The sequence below is a fragment of the Nothobranchius furzeri genome, chromosome 17, assembly GCF_043380555.1.
Source record: "Nothobranchius furzeri strain GRZ-AD chromosome 17, NfurGRZ-RIMD1, whole genome shotgun sequence".
Lineage (NCBI taxonomy): Eukaryota > Metazoa > Chordata > Actinopteri > Cyprinodontiformes > Nothobranchiidae > Nothobranchius > Nothobranchius furzeri.
In genome coordinates, this window is record NC_091757.1 from 31,246,148 (window position 1) to 31,270,124 (window position 23,977).

General features: G+C 40.0%; 2 protein-coding genes and 1 long non-coding RNA gene across 6 annotated transcripts in view; 1 reads left to right on the forward strand and 2 right to left on the reverse strand.

Annotated features, from left to right (window-relative positions):
• The first annotated feature begins 3,043 nt into the window (after positions 1-3,043).
• On the forward strand, positions 3,044-16,137 carry tbx1 (T-box transcription factor 1). Its single transcript, XM_015971961.3, has 8 exons — positions 3,044-3,637; positions 10,027-10,366; positions 11,771-11,872; positions 12,352-12,523; positions 12,981-13,136; positions 13,831-13,898; positions 14,496-14,596; positions 15,122-16,137. Exons 1-8 carry the CDS (start codon positions 3,454-3,456, stop codon positions 15,502-15,504), a joined length of 1,506 nt encoding a protein of 501 aa, XP_015827447.1. The 5' UTR covers positions 3,044-3,453; the 3' UTR covers positions 15,505-16,137.
• On the reverse strand, positions 4,386-9,976 carry LOC107388399 (uncharacterized). Of its 3 annotated transcripts, XR_011517100.1 has the most exons (5): positions 9,405-9,976; positions 9,012-9,118; positions 8,469-8,527; positions 6,703-6,784; positions 4,386-5,995 (listed from the first exon to the last, which is right to left on the reverse strand). It is a non-coding gene; the product is annotated as an uncharacterized lncRNA (long non-coding RNA). The 3 variants fall into 3 exon arrangements; XR_008564060.2 differs by lacking the exon at positions 9,405-9,976 and having other exon boundaries at positions 9,012-9,308; XR_008564059.2 differs by lacking the exons at positions 9,012-9,118; positions 9,405-9,976 and having other exon boundaries at positions 8,469-8,596.
• A 715-nt stretch (positions 16,138-16,852) lies between the features above and the next one.
• Positions 16,853-23,977, reverse strand: part of gnb1l (guanine nucleotide binding protein (G protein), beta polypeptide 1-like) — a 33,898-nt gene continuing 26,773 nt past the window's right edge. For both annotated transcript variants that reach the window (XM_054731254.2, XM_054731255.2), the window contains one exon: positions 16,853-22,099. In XM_054731254.2, the coding sequence (XP_054587229.2) occupies positions 21,821-22,099 (279 nt within the window). In that variant the 3' untranslated portion in view covers positions 16,853-21,820. The remainder of the gene's footprint in view (positions 22,100-23,977) is intronic.

Sequence of the window (23,977 nt, forward strand, 5' to 3'; positions counted from 1 at the left end):
TGTAGCCACATCAGGGCGCTTGCGCAGGACCACACAGGCCTCGCGTTCATGAGGAACAGATGCGGAGATTAAAAAGAGACAAGAGGAAACCTACCAACAAATCTGGGAATTGTCTAAATTAGGCTGCCCAGACTTGTTAGACTACATACCTATGCCACAGTCAGCAGAAAGCCGATGTGGATGCAGAGAAAACCCGAAATGTGGTGCGTAAAAGCGCGTGCCAAATGGATTTGCAACCTCACGAGCCACGCAAACTCAGCAAAACTCTGCTTTATGGGAGATAACACTTTCATAATTTCTACATTTATTTAGGATTCCTGCTCTGTTTACTTTTAAAAAGAAAATAAACAGAATATATTTTCGCAGTCAAAGAAATAACTGGTTACATTTACGGGTTGATTTAAATACGCTGAGTTTATTGGGCGATCAGTTTAAAAATTTACTAATTTAAAATAAATTAAGTATTTCTGTGCGGATTTGAAAATTGGGTCAATATAGTAGCTTTTCGAATCCAAACGCTAAGTGACGTTATTTAGTCTGACAGAGAAACGTTTGTTCCGCTTCCATCCGTCAGCCAACAGGCGCGGCGCGTTTTGGTCCGCAGCCTCTAATCAGTGAGAGCTCACTTTGTTTGCTTCTGTCAGGTTTCTATCTTTCATGACTTTGACGCTTTGGGGTAAAAATCTAAGCAAAAACTACTTAAATTATTGCTTTGGAATTATACAACTCAATTATAAACTGGCTCTCCAGATGCGCACATGTCACAGATAAGAGACGGATATTTGAAACATTTTCATGTTTAAATTATTTATTAAATCTCGGTGTTTCATCTACTACATGGAATCTCAATTTGGATTTGAGTTTCTCTTCATTGGAGAAATTCTCTTTTATTGATTTATTTATAATCTGGTCACCAGCGCGCGCTGACTGAGGCGGAGGCCCCCGAGCGCATTCCGGCGAGGACTATTCCAATCTTGGTCTGCTCCTGTATTTTGTCTGTTAGCACCTGAGTGTTTAGAAAGGAGGCTTCCGCCTTGGCAGTGATGGAGTGAGATGGCATCATATCCGACTGAACACACTGGTATGTGCAGAGCGCACCTTCTAACGGATTACACCAGTTGGAGGATCTATCTATCTATCTATCTATCTATCTATCTATCTATCTATCTATCTATCTATCTATCTATCTATCTATCTATCTATCATCTATCTATCATCTATCTATCATCTATCTATCTATCTATCTATCTATCTATCTATCTATCTATCATCTATCTATCATCTATCTATCTATCTATCATCTATCATCTATCTATCTATCTATCATCTATCTATCTATCTATCATCTATCTATCTATCATCTATCTATCTATCTATCTATCTATCTATCTATCTATCATCTATCTATCTATCTATCTATCTATCTATCTATCTATCTATCTATCTATCTATCTATCATCTATCTATCTATCTATCTATCTATCTATATCTATCTATCTATCTATCTATCTATCTATCTATCTATCTATCTATCTATCTATCTATCTATCTATCATCTATCTATCTATCTATCTATCTATCTATCTATCTATCTATCTATCTATCTATCTATCATCTATCTATCTATCTATCTATCTATCATCTATCTATCTATCTATCTCTATCTATCTATCTATCTATCTATCATCTATCTATCTATCTATCTATCTATCTATCTATCTATCTATCTATCTATCTATCTATATATATATATATATATCATCTATCTATCTATCTATCTATCTATCTATCTATCTATCTATCTATCTATCTATCTATCTATCTATCTATCTATCTATCTATCATCTATCATCTATCTATCTATCTATCATCTATCTATCTATCTATCATCTATCTATCTATCATCTATCTATCTATCTATCTATCTATCTATCTATCTATCTATCTATCTATCTATCTATCTATCATCTATCTATCTATCTATCTATCTATCTATCTATCTATCTATCTATCATCTATCTATCTATCTATCTATCTATCTATATCTATCTATCTATCTATCTATCTATCTATCTATCTATCTATCTATCTATCTATCTATCTATCTATCTATCTATCATCTATCTATCTATCTATCTATCTATCTATCTATCTATCTATCTATCTATCTATCTATCTATCTATCTATCTATCTATCATCTATCTATCTATCTATCTATCTATCTATCTATCTATCTATCTATCTATCTATATATATATATATATCATCTATCTATCTATCTATCTATCTATCTATCTATCTATCTATCTATCTATCTATCATCTATCTATCTATCTATCTATCTATCTATCTATCTATCTATCTATCTATCTATCTATCTATCTATCTATCTATCTATCTATCTATCTATCTATCTATCTATCTATCTATCTATCTGCTTCTACGTCAATCTGGTGTAAATTAAAATCGGACCTCTCCCAGTGCCTCTGGGGTTTTCTGCGCACCGGAGCTGAACCCTCAATAAGCTGATGGTCGTCAGGAAGCGCAGAGGTCAAGTCCAGCTGGTCTGATCGAGTCTGTATACGTACGCGTGCTTCTGATTATGGCCTGTTATAATTCTGGGTGTGCATTTCTTCAGACTACTACCATATCATGAATTTTAATAATAGGCCTTTATGTTTATATATGTAAAAATGTGTTAAACGTTTCATTTTAAGCGATCTGACTATGTTTGTTTGTTTGTTTGTTTTCGCATGAAAGACGACAAAAGGTGCTTTACTTATATTTTATAGGTGTAACATCTGATGAACGTTTGCCACACTTGATCACCAAAGATCTGAGGTTCAGGAGGAAATCTCTAAAACGCGTGCACGCACCTCTAAATTTCATCCTTTGGTGCGACACTGGCGCGCGCCGCAGCCATACATCGCTGTGACGTTGAAGTTCGATTTAAATGAGCGACACATTGCAATCAAACATTGAGCGCAGCGCGCGGACACGTTGTCCTCGCGGCGCGGGGGAGGCGTGGATCTGTCTTGCTCACTTCTGACATTCTCGTGGCAGCAGTAGTAGATTCTCCTCGAGGCACGACTCAGATAACACCATCCTGCCTGGCTGCGACCGGAGGAGAACCAGTGGAAGCTCTTTCCCTGTGCGTGTGCGCGCGTGTGCGTGTCTCGTCTCTGCGGATGAACGGAGCTTTGGCACCAGGACTTGTTTTAGTCCGAAAAACTCGGAGCTCTGGGGGAGAATTTTGCGGGAGCACGCACCTACGGAGAGCCGGTGGCGGAATGTGAGAAACTTCCCTCTTTAACGCATGTTCCTCCGCAGCGCGCGCACACTTCTGCTGCTTTCCGCGCGGCTGGAAAACAGACGAAGAGGTGGTGGTGGTGGTGAAGGAGCAGGAGGTGGAGGAGGAGGGGGGTCTTCTTTAACGACTCGATCCTTTGCCTATGGACGACTGCGGTCCCCTCTCTCCAAAGGCAAATGCTTTCAGTATTGCCTCTCTGATTGCGGCTGCAGAGCGAGCAGGAAACGCAGCGTTTGACAAACAGGGCACCGGCCTGGACAAGCCAGACCTGCACAGCTACAGTTCCTTTAAAATGCACTACAGCACTGTCACCCGGGAAATGGAAGGTAAATTTATTTTATCCTGCCCACAGAACTGTTGTAGCATGTGTACAACTCACCAGAGATTACATCACACCCCTGTGTGCGTTTGGTTAAAGAACAAACCCGAATCGGTTCGTTGTTTTGGAGAAAATTAGAAAGTTCGAGCTCTCTAAAAACTAACTCACTGATGCTTATCAGGGAGGAGACGCCTGCAGACAAAGAAAAGGGTCCAAATTACTCTGATTCCAAACTCTCAAAGCGTTCACAGTCAGCTTTAATTCGAAGGAAGGCAGCAGGAGGAGGGTTCAGCCCGTGCGTAATGGTAAAACATTAATATGAAGCACACTGAAAAAAAAAATCTGTGCTCTTGACATAAAAAAATTATAGACAGTGGTTCCACAAAACAAAGTTAAGTCCCATTAACATGGCACTTTAATGTTTGTTGAAATACTTTTATTCAAGTGTAATTAGTATGACTTTTTAACATCCATAAAATAAAGTATTTTTAGGTTTATTTAGCATGAAATATTCATGTTTCGAAGCATATTTTTTATATGGGAGGAACCTGATTTTTTTAAGTTTATAAAATGAATCATTTTTAGGTTTGATCAACATGAGATTTTTCATGTTTGATAGATATTTTTAAGTGTGAGAAATATGATTTTTTCAACTTCATAATACAAAGATTTTTTATGTTAAAAAACACAATTTTCAGCTATCTTACACAAACCACATTTTGTATTGATAGGATAATCAATAACAAAGTACATGATTAATCATCTGCACAATTGTTTTATTTGAATTTACAAATACGATTCCATACTTGTGGTACAATTAAAGAAACATAACTCCACTGCATTCAACAGTATTGTGAGTTTAAAAATTTGCTTTACAATCACAAACTGAGTTTACAGAATGATGTAAAAAAACAACCAAATTTAAACATTTGTCTCTGTAGCCAAAAGCAGAGTACTCCCACAACCTGGTAGTTATTGATATTAAAAGTGGATACTGGAAACTTTACTCCGGAACTCGAATAAACATACCCACTCATGAACAGTTTAAATTACACACAGCAAACTGAAATCTTAATCTATTACTTCTGATTATCAAGAACACTTTATATTCAAGAATACCTTAGGAAAAAAAATCTCATTTTTTTAATTAACGCTATCCAAACAAAATTGGCCTTTATTTGGCTAAATTGGACAACTATCCAAATCACAGAGGACTATTTGGTCTTACCCTTTGTGCAAATACTTCCTTCATAAAAAACATGAACTAACTGATTAGTCACAAAAGGGGCTCATTTTCACAAGTCACACCAAAGTTTCATTACTGGCAAACCTTCTGAATTGAGAAATTACTTACAAAAAAAAAAACCTGTCAACAGGAAGCAAGTTAAAAGATCACAAAAGGTAACATCATCTCACAAGCTAAATTTTTTTTCCAGGAAACCCAAGAAATTTACAAAAAAGTACTGTGTTACTAATGTATTAATATATTTGTAATGTATTACTGTTGAAAGAGTTGCCTGCATTAACAAACAAAAAACTTACATGTTAGCCTAGCCTTCTTTGTGTCTGGCATTTCCACGCTGCAGCTTTATCTCTGTGTCGAAGGAAAACCGTGTAATGTTAAACACAGAGGGCCAGAATGTCCTGGAAACTGATGAACTGGATGCATCCAATTCGTTTGAGGCAAGAATATCCATGTCAACACAACCACTTAAAAGAAGGGATGTTTCAGCAACACAAGTATTTAAGTCATTTGCTGAAGTGCCGGGGAATTCAGCCTGTAAAGGAATTCCCTGTCGTGGATATAATTCGAATTGTCCCTCTGTCCTGACTTCATCCATGGAAGTAATGTTCATAAACTCATTGCTGAATAATGGATCCATAAATTAAAGTCTGATCGCATGGTTTAGGCCACGTTGTTTCTGAATCTCATTGACTCCGACTAAATTGTAGAAGAAAAATTATTGTGAATGAGAGAATATGTCTGTAGAAAACAGAGCAGGAAATTGACCCCTAAAGGCTGGAAAATTCTTTAGGTTACATCAGTAAAAACATCTCACTCGCAGAGTCTATTTTTGAGAAGTTGGACTTTCTTTGAAAGAGTGTTTCCTTTGAGCTCCATCACTAGTTTCTGCAGTACTTCAAATGTGTACTTCAAACTGGGAGGGTAGTTCAGGTTCAGCGCATAGATGAGTCCAAATAGCACAGCTGTAGCTAATGCTATGTTATCCAGGTCTTGGAATACTATTTGGCCTTCAAGCACAATCCCAATGTCTTCCGCTGTATTGGTCAGTACACTTCTCACCACATAGATTCCCAGGGTAGTCTCCTCAATGGACGTCTGGAGGTAGTCCTCATCTGCGGCCTGAGGAATGCAAATAAGTATTCAATGAAGGCCTTAAAAAATTTGACAAATAATTATTTTATGAACTAACAAAGCATGGAGAACAGTTTCATTAAAGACTCACTCCAATGAAAATCTTTTTTTGCCTTTTCTTAGCTTGTTCTTGTAGCATTTTTTTTATGCCAGAGGAATTAAATTAAGCTGAAAATAAATAAATAAATAAATAAATGCTTAGTATGAGGATTGCTGTAAAGCCAGTGACTTTATACAGTTTGCTGGGTTCCTTATACAGGAAACATTTTTTCTGATTGGCTTAATGAACTGACCTGTACTGAAATATTTACTGTGTGAAGTGCCTTGAGATGACTCTTGTCATGATTTGGCGCTTTTTAAATAAAATTGAATTGAATTGAATAAATAAATAAACAAAAACAATTAAAAAAATCATAAAATAGCATTTTTTGGTATTTATGCATCTGAATTGCTGTGCATCTGTAGCAGATCACAAAAGGCAGACTAAAACTGCTGGTGTTTGTGAAGTCACATTCACCCTGGGCGGAGCCTAAACCATTCCTGCCCACTCAGGCTCTGAGGAAAGGTTATCAAAGTTCCAAAGGCTTCGCCCACAACCCTGAAGCAATTGAAGGTCAAGATCAAATAGCCAACGAGGCATACATCAATGACAAAAAAATCTCCAAATTGGTATAATATATAAAAAAGAAACTTACCACTGCAACAGAGCCTTCACGTGGTGTGGTTCAAAGTTCTATACACAAGACTCTGCAGATCAAGAAATCCTTTTTTCTGTTTCTGGAAGGGAAACAAAATAATAATAGTCAGATTAAGTAAACAAAGTAGGCAAATCAATCCTACCAGCAGAGGACAAATTTACCCCAACAACTTTTAAAGGAAGGGGTGATTTTTATTGTTGATGTTCCAATATAATATGCAGGGTTTTTCCTGGCTCAAATAGAGACAGAGGTGGTACCATCCTGACCATGCGCCAGCATATGCATACTCTGTGCATTCAACTGCCTCAAATTTTTAAAGGCAAAATATTATAAAAGACTCAATAATATGCATTAGATTGGTGTTTAGTTCCCTTTTTCCCATCTGATATTTGTAGTTAAAATATTTTTAAATATTTGACCTACATTTCAGTAACAGTTTAGGTTTGTATTAATAACACTCATCTTAGCCAAAATAACACATACATTTATCCAGTAAAATATGCTTTTCATTAACATGCACTTGTATTAGAAATGGTAATAACATTTAATTTCTGCTGCTAATAATGTAATGGTGACATGTCTATTATGTACGGGTTAGTGTTAGGGGGGTGTTCTGTTTTGCCTTGGCCCCCAAAATTCCTTGAAACAGCCCGGGGTGTGTGACTGAGTTTTGAAGGTGATCTGAATTGTATCCGATGTATAAATATTACGTGTATAACTTATTGTTTTATACTGGTAAAAATGTGTAGTGGAGATAAATCTACCTACATTTTACTTTCAAGCTTTGTTTTTATTTAATTATTTTCACATCCCGTCTGTCTCTCATCTTCCTGCATCTCTTCTAAACTCTCTAGAAAAACTGCTGCCTGGATTCTTACTTTTTCACCTCTGTTACTTTTAAACTACGCAAATTGTTATGTAAATAAGAAAATTAGAAACAGACAATTAAAAAAGCAGCTCCTTTAAATATTTTATTTTTTGCTATTTTTCTTTTTGGTTAGATTTTTCTGTTTATTTTTTATTTATTTTTGTTCATTAGTTAATTATTTCCGGTTCGGTTACTTTCTTTGTGAACCTTAATAGTTAAGTGTTACCCACTTTTCAAATACATTTTAGAGTATAATGTCTGATCTATTGGACCCTTTTTAAAGAGATTTGGCATACAAAATAATTTATTTTTTAAAATTAGGGGCACACTTTGACTATGACCGTTTTTTTTTGTACAGCCTATGCACTAAAAATGCAACCAGCATACTATTAAGAGCAGATAAGGTAGGACTACATCTACAAGTAAGATTGAATATTATATTCTGTTATTTAATCATTCATAAAAATTATGTAACTTTTTATTTACCTATCAAAACATTGATAACGCCATTAACTATTACTCTGTCACCAACTTATATTAATTTACTTACTTATAATTATCCCTAAAATGCTGAAAACTGTCACGTGAGCTGCCCTGTGACCAAGCTAGCACCTGCTTCAGAGCCTGACTCGTCAAAACACAACAGAACCACGTCTCGGTGTGTCCTTCCTCAGCCGCTTCATTCAAACTGAGAACGGTTCAGAAGATGTTTTACCAGAGAAAGAGACATTGCAGAAACGCAATTCGGGATTGTCAACCATATGCTCGTCATTTGTTGAAAGAAAGTAAAGCACAACACCAACGACCCTTAAGTTACAAAGCGCAAGCAAAACAAATTCTTTATTAGTGGACACTAAAGGTGTATAAAACAGGATGGTAAAATCAACCGTTTTACCTTTAATCAAGAATTACTCCACTTGTGCCTGCACCACGGACTTAACTCGTCAAGCTAGTCTGCATAGTTACATCGCGCTCGCGCCGTCCCTCCCACGAAGGGGGGGGGGGTGGGGGGGGGGAGGGAGAGGGAGAGGGAGAGAGAGAGAGATAAAGAAGTTAAAAAATGGCGGGCTTGGCCTCCTTCTTCCCCTAAAGGGGGACTTAAACGAAGCCTTTTAATCCTCCACACTTTAAAATTGTAATGGCACCAGGTATTAAATTGGCTAAAATTACTCAGGAGTCGAACACAAAGGCACACACACACACACACACACACACACACACACACATACACACAAAATCGGCATAATGAGTAAAATCATGACAGAGCAGGACAGTTTCATATTTAGCTAGCTTAAAAAGTTATCTTTAAACAAACTTGAAAATGCTTGTTTTACTATTATATTCTACTAGGTTATAAAAAAATTATATAAAACATTTATTGGTTAACATCCGAGAACAACAATATACTTAATTTGAATACATTTAACAATAGACTTACCATGTTCAGCAAAGAGCCCTTTTCCCAACGACACAGAAAATGGCGGATGAAATGAGTGAGCAGCAAGTGTTTTAAACGTCACTCCTCGAAGGGGGCGGAGTGTACTCCTAAACATGATCCGAACATGTTGTTTCAACATGAAAATTACATTTACATCTAACAACATCAAGGAATATGTTATGTGTTTAAGACTTTGTTATGTTAAAGCAAGAAACAAAAAATAATCATGTTAGCTTTGTAAAATATATACATGTCAAGATCACAATCCCATTTCCCCCTTTTTATCAGTGCACGGAGGGGGAACAGTAATCATCTCACATGTGTTTGCCCACAAACTAGAGCGACAGTCACCTGCAGCTGTTTGTTTGTTCATGCAAATCAGCGCGTGTTTACCTTGTGAAGCCTTCACACTCCTCTCTCTGCGGGGCTGGTCCTGGTGTTGTTCGGTACCGGGCTGTTGTGGGCGATACCCTTTATCCACATGCTAAAGCCTATTAAAGAGGGGCGCACTTCTCTGTCAATCAGTCTCGTCCCAAGGCGAGGAAATGGAACATTACCTGCAGTTCCTTATCTAAATAGAAATAAGAACCGGTTTTATCGCAAAGGGGAGGCCCTTTGCGTCAGATAAGAGCGCAATCTGGGTCGCGGCGCTAACACACTGCAGCTGAGAGCGCAGATCGACCCAAAGGGAGACGCAGATCACACACTCACGCGCAGCTCCGAGAGCACTTCAGCGCTTCGACGTGACTTTTTTTCTGGACACATTTCGTCACTGTTGGGAATATTTTAGGCTGAGCGGATGCGGCAGCGAGGACTAATGCGCAGCAGAGACGCAAGCTGACATCTTCCACCTGGAGTTCTTTCATTCCTGCTTCTCTTTTGAGTTTATTCTTCCTGCTTCGACCGATTTTTACAAAGCAAGCCGTGATTAGCAGCTAGATCCAGATTTCTGGGATGATTTCAGCCATTTCCAGTCCGTGGCTGACGCAGCTGTCCCATTTTTGCGATGTTGCAGCCTTCACGACGAGCAGCCTGAGCAGCCTCAACACGCCGGGGGGATACCACCTCTCCCCGTCACCCGGGGACCCCTACAGCCAGCATGAGTCCCACTTCGAGCCGTGCCCGGCCGCCCAGCACAGCTACAGCTACCCGGGGTCCAACCCGGGCCAGGCCCAGCCGAGCGACACCGGGACGCCCAACTGCTCCTCGTCGTCCTCCAGCTCCACACCGAACAGCAAAACGATCGTGAAGAAAAACCCAAAAGTGGCTAACATCAACGTGCAGCTGGAGATGAAAGCGCTGTGGGACGAATTTAATCAGCTCGGCACGGAGATGATCGTCACCAAGGCGGGCAGGTGAGCGCGCGCGCGCACACAACCAAACACACACACACACACACACACACACACACACACACACACACACACACACACACACGCGCACACACACACACAGGCCGAACTACAGAATCCAACTTTTTTTTATCACAACAGACAGTAAAGGACATGAAGAAGCAGGATAATCTGGTGTGGATTATTAGTGTTTATGTAGTTTTGTTGATTTTTAAAATAATAATCCACGATAGAATAAATTTACTCAAATTCAATTAAAATATGGAAATTTACTTTTAAAATCGTTTTTGTTTCATTTCAGATATTCACTGATAATTATTATAATTATAGGTATAAGTGAAGTTCTAGCTTTTCTAAAATAACAAGTAATATAAAAATCCTTATTCCTTTAAACATGTTATTATTTAAGCCTTCATTTACATTTTCCTTTATTTACTGTTTTATTTTAATTTTCTGAATAAATGATTATCTGAAATAATAAATTCCTGTGCGGATCTCTGCTCCTCCTCAGCTTTATACACTCAGATATGTTGCTTTGTTGTTGTTTATGTTTACCTGCAGTAACCTGCACGATGTGTTTATTAATCAGACTAGATTTTTATTATTTCCGCTTCACGCACGCGCCTCTGACCGTTTCCCTCTCAGGCCCGATAAAACCCAGCCAATGCATGCGCTCAAATTCTCCACGTAAGGATTCATTCTATTAAACGACATTGACTCTTTATGATAATTAAAACGTGACGCTTTTTGGTCCGAGAATTGACCTTTGACCCCCGTGGAGCCCATAAAACGTGCCTCCCTGTATCCTGCTGCTGAACCGTCCGGAGCCTGAGAGGCTGAGCTGTCTGACAGGAGAAAGGGGATCCGCAGCAGAGCACTTTAAAAGCTCCTTCAGCCTCACCTAGCCACAACACTGACGTTAATTGAGCGTTGATTCTGGGATCCCTTTCACTGACTGGGAGGGTTGCTGGGGGGTGCGGAGCTGCAGTCAGGAGGTGAAAATACCAAGAAGCTTTGTAAATATACAAATTATTTTTAGAAATGTGTCCGTTCATATTTTTACTATCACGAGTTTACAATGCACACACTCACCCTCCCAAAACACACACACACCCATGCGGGAGTGTGTTCGTGTCTGATGTTTCTGGAATTCATCAAAAGACTAAATAAGTAAAACCGAGAAGTTCAAATAAAAACAACAAATATGAATCCATTTGGTTTGGGGGAAAACTATACTCACCGTCTGCTTCACGTCACGAGCTCTTTTTGATGTTTATTTTTCATAATTTCATAAAGACACCCATTTTACCTCCATTGTTAGAAAGACGAGGCTAAAGCAGCAGCCAAATAAACGCTGCGCTCTAGAAGACTTCCAGCGCAGGTCTAACAGCCTTCTTGTGTTTTTAGGAGAATGTTCCCAACTTTCCAAGTGAAAATCTTCGGGATGGACCCCATGGCAGACTACATGCTCCTGATGGACTTCCTGCCTGTAGATGACAAACGATACAGGTAACTTTGGATCCCTGCAGAAAAACGGCCTTTAGTCATGGAGGCTTTGGTTAACTCGTGATGGAGGAAAAAAAACTAACAGTGCCAAAAAACGTATGGGGGTGTTAAAAAGTTTAACGTTTGATTTTTTTAAATAAAATGATTAAATTGCGTGTTATTATTTTATGAATGAAGAAACCACAAAACGAAAGGTTTGCTGCTTTCTCCTCCATGCCAAGCATCATTATCATAATTCTGCTAATAAAATAAAATAAAGCATAATAAAAACAGGGGTGTTTATTTCATTTATAGTTCAGAATGGCGCAGGCATCATTTGTGTCTTACGTGTAAAAATGAGGCAAGTAATAATAAAATATTAGAAAAAAATTACATTTACTGAGATTGAATCCAAAATAATGGCGTAATTTCCTTTTTTTATTTTCATTAACAACCAGTTGTGATATTTAAATATATTTCATTATTTCGTTTTATTGTTACAGGTATGCTTTCCACAGCTCGTCGTGGCTGGTGGCGGGTAAAGCGGACCCCGCCACGCCGGGCAGGGTTCATTACCACCCGGACTCTCCAGCCAAAGGAGCGCAGTGGATGAAGCAGATCGTCTCCTTCGATAAACTCAAGTTAACCAACAACCTGCTGGATGACAACGGGCATGTGAGTGGCTGCAAACAGGGGAGCCCACCGGAAGCTGCGCTTTTATTTAATTCAGTATTAATAAGAACAAAACAGATGATGGTATAAACTCTTAAAGTTATAATTTAACGGACTTTTACCTTTAAAAAGCTGCTCAATAATTCACAAACGGCAGCGCGCAAAAACTTAAAAAGTAATGAGAGGAATGTTTTAGGTGAACTTTAGAGGAAAGTTTAGATTTATTAAGGAAATATGAAGGTGAGCTCATAAATAAGTCCTGATTTGACTTTTAGGCAGCGATGATTAAATTATTTATGCATTGTGGGATTAAAATGTTTTTCTCAATCAGAAACATATTTAGACTTTTTCTGGTGCACCGACTTTCAAACTCGGTGACTTATTTTTGCATTAATTAATTCTTATCGTCTCCGGTTATGGTCCATAAATGAGGTGCTGACCGAGCCTTTCTGTCCTACAGATCATTCTGAACTCCATGCACCGCTACCAGCCCCGCTTCCATGTGGTTTATGTGGATCCCCGCAAAGACAGCGAGAAATACGCAGAAGAAAACTATAAAACCTTTGTTTTTGAGGAAACCCGCTTCACGGCGGTCACAGCCTACCAGAACCACCGGGTGAGCAGCTGCGCGCTCCGCACGAACCTCCAAATGTTATAATAAGCAGCAAGCACGCAGACAGAGTGAGAAATTATTTAATAATGTTACAATAGAATGTGTGGAAAACGTATTTATAAATAGTGAAAAGCGTCTGCAACTGTGCGCATTTTGCGCACAATCTTTTGTGCAATGTGGTAAACTTTTGCGCCTAATCCTCTCATTTTTGCGGGTTAATCCCAGAATCAGAGCATCCATTTATGATATGACATTTACACATAATAAAAATAAATAAATAAATAAATAACGCTGACTGATTTATGACCTATGCTTTTCGGTTATTACATGATTTGGAGAGCACATTGATGCTATGATATATTTTTATCCAGCTAAAGAGAATTATTTTTATTTTTAGTTATTTAAAAACTAGTTTTTTTTCAGGAAATGCTGAAAAAAACTTAAAATTCATAAAAAATATATGTGTTGTTTAAACAAAACCAAATTTGAAAAACAAATGCATATTATAATACTACTACTACTACTACTTCTACTACTACTATAATAATACTCATAATTGGTTCGGTTTTAGAAATTCAGATTCAAAGTTAAAAATACTCAAAGATAATCATTTATTATTATTATTATTATTATTATTATTATTATTATTATTATTATTATTATGTGATTGTTGTTAATATTTCCCCCCCCATTTCAGATTACACAACTGAAGATAGCCAGTAATCCTTTTGCAAAGGGCTTCAGGGACTGTGACCCAGAGGACTGGTGAGTTTTATCTATTTATTTATTTCATACCACAACTTTTTACGAGTAAACTTTCACACGATGTAAAAAAAAGTTGTTTAAAGTGAGCCAGCCAGGTCATAAAACACTCATGACACTGTAGTAATGTTTCCGTTACCCTACCCAAGCCGCCACACGGGTGGAGTTTGTTCCATAAAAAAACAGAGTGCCTTAAATTTTAGAAATCACTGCATATTGTTTGAAAGTCAATCATCTGTGTGTGTGTCTGTCATTGACGAATTGCTGAGACTCCCAGTTGTAAAGAGGAGCTAACCCCACCCATGTAGTGTACTCAGATGGATAAAATGAACACGCCATGTTCTTCCAGCTGCTGAGCTCTGCAAATTAGTTTTTCTAGAAAGCATTAACTACTGAAAGAGCTGAGAGTGTTTGGTTATTTTGTGGAGCATGTGTTACAGGCTGCTTTGAATTCCACATAATGAACCGTTTTCATCCCTCGGATGTGTGCTCATTTGACACGCCGCTGTACAACGTTTAGATGTGGATTGTTCATAAAGAAATTGTGCCTTTGACGTTAATTGTGTGAATATGAAACTGACGCCGATCTTCCTGCTCCAGGCCCAGGAATCACAGGCCCGGCTCGCTGCCAATAATGAGTGCCTTTGCCAGAACACGAAACCCAATGTCGTCTCCTCCTCAGCAGAACGGCTCAGAGAAAGGTCTGCAGCTCCGTCTACACTCAGTCCTCCTGCCACCGGCTGGAGCTCATCACTGACTTGCTTCATTATAAGTTAACAGCAGCAAAACTCAAACGAGGATTAGATTTCTTTAAATGTGCAGATCTTTATTTGTGAATTTAAACAGGAACAAAACAGACACATTTACTGTTTTTCTACCAGAAGGTTTGGTTTTGAAAATAAAAAAATGCATAATTTTAAATAATTATTCTTACTCCTAGATTTGATGTTTCAGGTGAAACGAACAATTTTATCTACATCCTCTTTTGTCTCAGTTTCAGATTTCAAACACATCTAAACGTTGCTTTGTAACAAGAAATGGTGTGTGTGTGTGTGTGTGTGTGTGTGTGTGTGTGTGTGTGTGTGTGTGTGTGTGTGTGTGTGTGTGTAGCCCTACGGAGAGCCGTTAAACGTATGAAGGTTCTGGGCTCAGACAGCATTAACAACCCACAGACACACGCTGATCTTACTCCGTGTCTGACGGCTTTTGTGTTTACACTATTTCAGAAGACAGCAGGAGGGAATATGAGGGAGACCCCAGCGGGACGCCCATACACGCAGACCCAGCTAACCAGCTGATGTCCCGAGTCCTCAGTCCTGCCCTGCCAGTCCCCGGTGGCCTTCACGCCATCCCGCTCACGAGTGGACGACCCAGTCCTCCCCACGACCTCCGGTCAGACCCCCACCCTCTGCCCCCGGACACTCTGCACCACCACCCCTACAAGTACCCCACGGCTTATGAACACTACCTAGGAGCCAAGACCAGGCCGACACCGTACCCTTTACCCGGCATCAGAGGACACACATACCACCACCACATGAATCACGCCACCACTAACATGTACTCAGCAACCAGCGGCCCCTCTAACTATGACTACGGGCCCAGATAATGACGGCTGTGTGTTGGTTGAGATTGATGGCGCACGGCATTGTGGGAATCGTAACAAGCAGGAGCAGAAATAGTTTCTCCATGCAACCTGAGAGGGTGGCTCACAGGCTGGAACTGCTCACTGCTGGATGAATCCTGCCATATTTATTTAAGGGGGAATGCGGCACCTGTCATAAGCCCTCCAGCAGGTCTGCTTTGACCTTTGAACTCTACAGCTCAACACGAAGCTGCTTCCTACTGACATTAAACCTGTAAGGAAACAGGAGGAACTTCTCCTGAACACTGACGTTTCATCACAGACTGGAACTAATTTACTTTTTTTTTTCTTTTGTGATGCACTTTTTGATTTGCTTTGTTTTTATTGCTTTCAAAAAAGCCATATGTTATCTAGTCCTATCGACGATGTAGGTAGACCAGATGCTTGCATGTTGAGCTCACCAAAGAGGATGTCAAAATGCACCAAATCTTGTTGCTCGAGGACACAAAAATATAAAGTTTGAACGTTTTTGAACATCTCGAGCCGCTCTGAGAAGCTTGTACCATGGCACTGACTCGCAGCAATTCTAAGTAAATAAATGAAGCAAAATGACTCTTCTGTACCTGTAAAATAAACATTAAATTCTTCTAAAAGAAACGTTAAATTCTATTTTTTAAGGCGGTTTTGTGCAGATGATCTAATGAAAGCTGGGTCTGCTGCAGGGGGAGGTTACCTCTCTCCGACCGGGTTTGCCGTGCTGGAATAGGCAGAGGTGCCCGCCGCTGCTGTAGTCATCGGCAGGCAGGGCTTAAGCTGCCTGAACATCAGACTGTAGCATGATTCAGCTCGAATGGTGAAATCTGCACCTGGATTCAGGACACACGCTCCTCACCATACAAACTGTTCTACGTGTTAAACGCCGTGGATTACTTACATTTGAATTGCTTCAGCTGTCCTGAAGCGTTAAAATAAAAAACATATGCTGGGATATTTAGATTGAGCTTTTTAAAGGCGGTGTTTGGGGACTGGTGATTTAGTGGAAGGAGAGGGAGAGTGTTGTAGTGCTTTTATTTTAGTGCACGTTGAGAAAAAATAGACTCTTCCTCTGAAGGGATTGAATTGGTCATCATTACCGGGACAGTTAGTGACACCCCCCTCCGATGCAGCCAGCTCCAGCCGTCTCCTCTGAGGAATGCTTTGTTGTCAAGGTCAATCTAGTCGGGAGAAATATTCTGCTTTGGGATTTGGGGCTGTCAGGCCACAAAGAAAAAACCCAACCTAATGATTCATCTCAATAACTTTTGTGGTTGTTTTCCTTAAACTGCTCCCATGAAGCTGAGACTGGGGTGGAGGATGCCTGGGGGCACGTGACCTCTGACTGTTAAACGGCTTGTAAAGGTGTCAGAGGTTAAATAACGGTTTTAACACCAGCTAACTGGTTGAATACACTTTGGTTTTCCTACATGGTGACCAACAAACCTCAGAAAATATTAATAACACAGGTCAGTTACACCTAGGCTCAAGGTTAGTCATGTTCAGTCTTAATTATTCACTCAATGATTCATAAATTCAGAAACATTTGGGCATTTGAACAAGCTTTGACTCGCAGATATATCTTTGATTGTTTAATTATGTTTAACCCTGCTTTATTATTAATTATCATTAAAGAGCAAGTCACCCCCTACCAGAGTCTTCCTCCACTCCCACCGTATGTTTGAAAAATGCAACAATGCTGTTGCCTGGCAGACCAAGAGGGCGAAGCCGCTAACAAATACAAACATCCACAGGCTCACAACGACATTGTGACATCATTATGTACCTCTTAGCCAATAGCGATGGCAGATTTAATTTCAAATGCAGAGGTTTTACCTGAAGACGGCGCAACACTGAACAGTTTTAGACAGATTTTTTTTTTATTTTAACTATGATGCACTAAAGTGCCATATTATTGACTGAATGTGTCTGCAGCATGCTTAGACACTCATTTATAGTTTTCAGCAAAATAAGTTGCTTTGGGGGTGACTTGCTCTTTAAAGTGACTGTGTGTGTTTTCCCTGGTGATAGGGGGCAGTACAAATCTAAATTTCAATAAAGCGGTATTTTTGTGTTTGAGTAAAACCTTACCAACGGATAGCCATTAGGGTCAAAAATCCATGGGAGGGCAACCTCCAGCAAAATGACATCACATCAGACTCCCTTTCATCACTGACGAGTGAAGAGGTAAATGTGTAAAACAGCAATCTGTATGAATGACAACAGTTTTGTAACCGTTTGTTATGAATCAGTAGAATGTGTTTTGCCCTCACAGGCTCCTGTGGAGAGAAAGCATGTGTCGCCCAGAGACGTAGATCTGCTACATGTGTTTTAGACCTGATTTTTATGGTTATACGATACGAAGCCGCCAATATTTTTCAACAGCTGGGCATCATTTGATTCATTTTCAACAACATTTTGATGGATGTTTCCAGAGATGAACGATAAAAACTACACATGGTCTCTTCTAGCAGTAGTTCAGGACATAGAGTGGGTTGTCCAGTAATCGGAAGGTTGCAGGTTCCATCCCGGTTCTGATCAGAGTGCTGCTGCTGTGTCCTTGAGCAAGATGCCCAACCTTGTCGGCTGGTGGCGCCAGTGTTCGGCAGGCCTCACCTCTGTCAGTGTGCCTCAGGGCAGCTGTGGCTACATCGTAGCTCACCCCCACCAGTGTGTGAAAGGGTGAATGATCGTGTTGTGTTGTGAAGCGCCTTTGGGGGTTGTAGAACCCTAAGAATACGCTATACAAATACGGGCCATTTTACATTGTTGTCATTATTATAAATATTATTATTATTGTTATTATTGCAGGTGTTGTTGAGTGTAAGCTAATACTCCATACAGACCGTTCCTTCTTCCTGGTCGGGGAGCTCTGGAGATGCCTGCAGCTCCTGGGAGACAGCACCCTTAGGTCTCACGGAGGTTGGAGGTGGTGTTGGGGAGGAGGGAAGACTACGTTTTGATTAAATATAGGAAACCATGTTAAATGCGGGTAACCGTGATCCCGATGGACATAAAGTAAAGTTGTAAAAATGGAAGATGTTTTATTATCAGTTATTGCTTAAATACTTATAGGATAAGACCTCATGGTCTTCATTGTTTCATAAATCATGTTTATTGAGCCTTTTGAGCAATTTAAACATAATTAAACTATGAAATTAGTAAACAGAGAATAGAAAATATAGTTCTTGGGTTTATAATAAGCTAATTTTATTGTTGCACTGAAAGTTTCATCTTAAATAAATGTATTGCTTTCCTAAATAGTAAACAAATAAATAATTAGATGGGTAAATTATTTAATTAAGAAAGTTATCCAGTAAATGTTAAAGCATGATATTTTCTGAGTTTAACAGTGAATTGTAAAAAATACTGAAATGTAAATGTTCCATTTGAACGGTTTGAGCACATTTACTTAATGTGCCTCATCTTTACATGGTTCTACATGAGAACCAAGATGAAAAGTATCAACATTTTTACTGGATTCTTCACTTTTATTACTGGAAAGTCCTTTAAGATGTAGCGTCTCATTTTCAAGGTGGTCTGTATCCTGATGAATACACAAAAATAAGTTCTAATAATTTAATACAAACTAAAGATAACCTACAGCCCTCCGTGGTGGTTAATCTGGAGAAACAGCGCCTGCTGGAGAAATTATAATGAATTGCACGTGTCTAAACTAAATGCTTATGTTCATACGTTTGTATGTCCACACACATTTAGATATATATGAAACACACAAGGTGCAAGTTTCAACAGGAAACAAAAAAATAGATATTTCAATGATTCAGGTTGTAAAAAGCCAAACTGCGACGCCCACTTCTGCTGCATAAAACTTAATGTACCCAGACGACTGGTGCTCTGGGTTTAAAAGATGCCAGGACTTGCCACATTAGTAAGAAACGGTAGAGGACGGACGGTAATGAGACCGGGAAGATCACTTAGCACTCATGTGGATCATCTGTTGTGACAGGCCCATCAGGGATTTGATGCATTCGTTCCAGCTCCTCGTGCCGGGCGTCCTGCAGAGGACCGTTAACAACAACAAACCCGGTAAACCAAGCTGGGTTTAAATAAAACACCTTTCACACACACACTCTCCCTCCTTAAATTCACCAAAAACAACAACACATTTGTTGGATAGATGAATGTTTTCTTTCATTTGGATTTTTACATAACTAAGTAAGTAAAACACCCGTGAATACAACATGAGCTTTAAGGAGAGAGAGAGAGCGAGAGCTGCTCAGCCTGCTGGATTATGTCCCATCCTAAAACTAAACTGACCTCTGACCCCAAAGGCCAGGGAAGACACACGTTAGGCGATAAGTGAAGCACAGGCCCCATTGTGCGGAGAGTCTCCCCGTCAGTTTATTGACTTCCTAAATGATCCATTATGAAGTGATTTACGAGGTCCAGCGCCACCCCAGCAGGCTGCTCCGAGGCTGGCCAGTCACTGTCTGCTCCATTCAGAAGACATCTGCACCAGTGGACTCGGTATTTGATTTATCAGAGAACGGACGGAAGCTGGCCTGCATCACCTCTAGTGTTTGTTCAAAGTCAACAGGAGGGTTAGGAAGCTTCCATGAATGTAAGATGTCACCACGGAGACCCCGGACAAAAGGGATGGATGGACCTCTGCAGGGACCGTGGTAAACACAGAAAATACGCTGTTGATTGTTTGTACAAGATTTTCAACACGTTTGGAGAATTTTACTACAAAACACAAGCTTTAAAAGAAGAAAAACAACAAGTGGAACCATTTGTTCCTCGAGACAGTAGCAGCAAAACAGCCTGTCTAGATAATGGGCTCGTCTTTCCTCTGTGTCCTAACGGTTCCTCGGCATTCTGCTCGTCTGGCTGTTTGATTCCTCAGGCCTTTCCTGTTCATCACGATGAGCTTCTCCACCGGGGATGATCCCAGGAGAGAAGTGAGGCTGAACATGGGGCATTAAAGCTCTGGCCCTTGGCCTTTCATCAGGCTGCAGGAACATATGAGCTCCCATGCTGCTCATTTGCTCTGATATTTTAGAGACAATTATACTCACTATCTAGAGCCTTTTAGCTAGCCTAGTGAACTAGACCAAATTCTTGCTTTGCAAAGTTTGGTCTAGGCATGCTCCATTGGAACCTCAGCAGCTCCTACCAGGACTCTGGCTAGCCAATCACAGCTCTCTAGAGGGGTTTCAAACACATAAAGAGCTGTGATTGGTCCATAATGGTGGGCCAATCATAGTGCTCTATCTGCTTGGTGAACAAATCACAGAGCTTTATCCGCTTTGTGGGCCAATCAGGGCACTCTATATGCCTGGTGGGTGGGATGATGCAACAGAGTGAAACAAGAGTATGTCACATTCATTGTCCAGTGGAATGCGGAGATCATTTGAAAGACAACGGTAGAACCCGCCCCACAACCGAGAGCCGTCAATGGAGCATGGCCAGACTAAATAATACATTTATTTAGTCTGGCTTGCCAGGCTACCTTTTAGCACCTTTTTGAAAACAAATGCATTCATATTTGGTATTGCACATGTTCTAAATGACATCTGATTGTTGAACTCTTCTCAGCACGATGCATCAGAGCTATTTAAAAGAAAATAATTCATCTAGGACGGGAAATCAGTTTAAAGGTAAATATTACTGACCAGGGAGAGCAACTAATGATCCACTAAATCAGCGTGTGTCCACACAATGATTAACCCTGTTTGACAGATGCAGCTCAGGTCAGCCTACAGGGCCTGAAAGCTGCTAGAATAACAACACGGGATTACATCGCTGCTCAGGTGCGTCGTACAACCCAAATTCAAGTCCGCTGAAGCAAATCTTCCATCAGATAAGTCAACATGATCACATTGCTGCAGAGCATCAGGTCAGGCTTTAGCTAACCATAGCTCAAAGGAGTCAACTGCTGCTTAATTACCTGAAATATTTCATTTGGACTTACAGTTGAGGAAACTGTTGTTGTCCTGTTTTTTTTATTTATTTTGTTTTTTTTATTTGTAATTTTTACACAAAACAACAAATTTTAGAGCAAGAACCTGCTTTTTATCCTAGAATCAAGTTTGCAATTATGCAGCAAAGTTGTTTTTAGTCTCTTTGGTTTCCTAAATGATGCAGAATTCTTTTAAATCATGTTTGGTAAGAAAATATAAAAATACACATTTAATTACAACAAATATTGCAAAGACTTGACTTATTTGCATTAAACCAAACTGGAAAAGTTCTGAGTCTCTGTGGTATGAACGCATCAGCAGAGCATGCAAGACATAAAGTGGACCACATTAGTCTCTTCATCCTCCCAGAGCTCTCAGACTCAGCCTTTGCCTGCTCCATCGTTATATATCGACCACAAGCTGATGCGCTGGTCCTTGGACCCAGCAGCTAGCAGTCGTTGTCTGGGGTCCTGGTGGTCAGAGAAGGCTACGCTGAGGACCATGTCAGTGTGGTACTGAAGAACCGCCAGTGGTCGTAACGTTTTCCAGCTGAATATCCTCACCCTGTCGTCCCAGCCTGCTGATGCCAGGATCCTACCATCCTCCCTGATACACAGCTGGGAGACTCCGGGATTGACCAGCGTCACATCATCCTGGAGCTGTAAAGCCACACACACACACACACACCTACCTTCATTAAGAATCAAGGAAGCGAAATGGCTTACGTAGTCTAAGAAACACTTTTCTTATTTTTTTAACAACAAACCTAATTTACGTACTTTAATCTATTACTAGATCTTATTCATCTGCTTACCGATCTTTCATTTAGATCGTGTTACACTTAGTTACTGACAAGGACCCCTTATGAAAAATAAAATTCTCAATTGCCTTGAAATGTCATTTTCTTGCAAAAATTACAAAAAAGCAACTTGACATTCAGATGCAAGTAATCCTATTATTCAATCAGAAAGCAAAAATGAAACAGAAAGCAAAACAAGGCAAAAAAATAGGTCAATAAGTTGCTACGTCATTTCTTACCAGGAAACATGGCCAACACTAACATGCCCAGAGAGATGCTATCAGCTGATCTGATGACTGAGGCCCAAGTGTGAGGCTGGAGGTCTGTTAAACCTGACGGTAAACTCCTGGGACTCAATCATCGGCCATAAAACATTACGGCACGAGGGCTGCGAGTAAATCTCTCCGAGACCCATTATTTGCTTTGGAGTTAGCATGACAAGAAACTGAGTTACCTGTGTCACCGTTTGCAAGAAAAAGAAAGAGCACCATGCTGAAATACTTGTTTGCAGAGACCATGTTGCTTCAAGCGTCTCTGATGAATTACGCTCACAATGAAAGCTCTGGTCAGCGGGCAAAGACCTCTGAAAAATACACTGTTGTAACATCTGCCTGCTAAAGATTAACCACAGCCCCCCTCCCTGTGATCTAGTGTCCCAAGGACAGTATCAGTCTCTCGAAAGGGGTAACATTCTGTAAGATCACCATCTAAAGGGCCTGCCGCGGGCATTCCAAGGCAGCGAACGTGCTCTTCCTGGAGGATAGGGTAATGCGCTAGCTGGATGGGCTGCAAACATCTGGATGTGAGAGGCAAAATCAAACTGGACAGCGTAAAATTGACTTCATAAGTTGTGTCTGGGGAGACTAATGGCCTTGGAGATGCTATTTATCTGCTCGCTCCTGTTGAGGGCAGGAACCGTCCACAAGCTGCATGTGGAAGATATAAGCCAGGTACTCACAGCCCAAGTGAATAAAGTGGAATGCGAATGAGAGGGAAAGCGAGAGGAACGCCATTGATCACAACACAAAGAAACAAAGTTAGAATTTCAGGGGCAATATTTCCTCTTCCTATTTCTGCAGTTATTGAAACTATTGTTGGCATCAAGTGTTGGTTTCTGCTTAGATCAAACAAGTCAGATAACCTGATACAGGACGACTCGGGGGTTAGGGGGCTTTGTTATTACCTCAAGTACTTGGTATGCCCCTACCTCTCTCCATCTGGTCTGCATTAGAGGCCTGATAATGATGGGTTTAAGTGTCTGTTTTTGTTTGTTTTGCTTCCCATAGTTTGTGTCAGGAAAAGGCATTTGTTTCATTTAAGGGCCAATTCCAAGCAGTAAACGGCGAATGATTGCAATAACGGTCCGTCAGCAAGCCCGCCTGCTCAACTGTTTTTACTTTCTTCCTGAGAAAGTGGAGAGAAAAGTCGTCCTGTGCAGTAATTTACGCTGGTTCCTGGGCGCAGTTACCATCGGTGTTTGTTCATTTGATGTGGTGGTAACATTAGTTTGGATCATTAATGCCATTTAGATTTTAATTAACTTCACTTCATTAAAATTATCTAACCATCAGTTAATCAGGGATGTGGAAAATACTAGAAGTCCACGATATCATTTAAAACTCAGACAACAAACGCTGTCTTTGGATGTTTAATAAACAGCAAGACTTCATATCTGCTCAAACCACAGCTGAAGCTCCACGTTTCAGTTGTCGTTCTGGTTGTGATGCTGGTGTTCTAG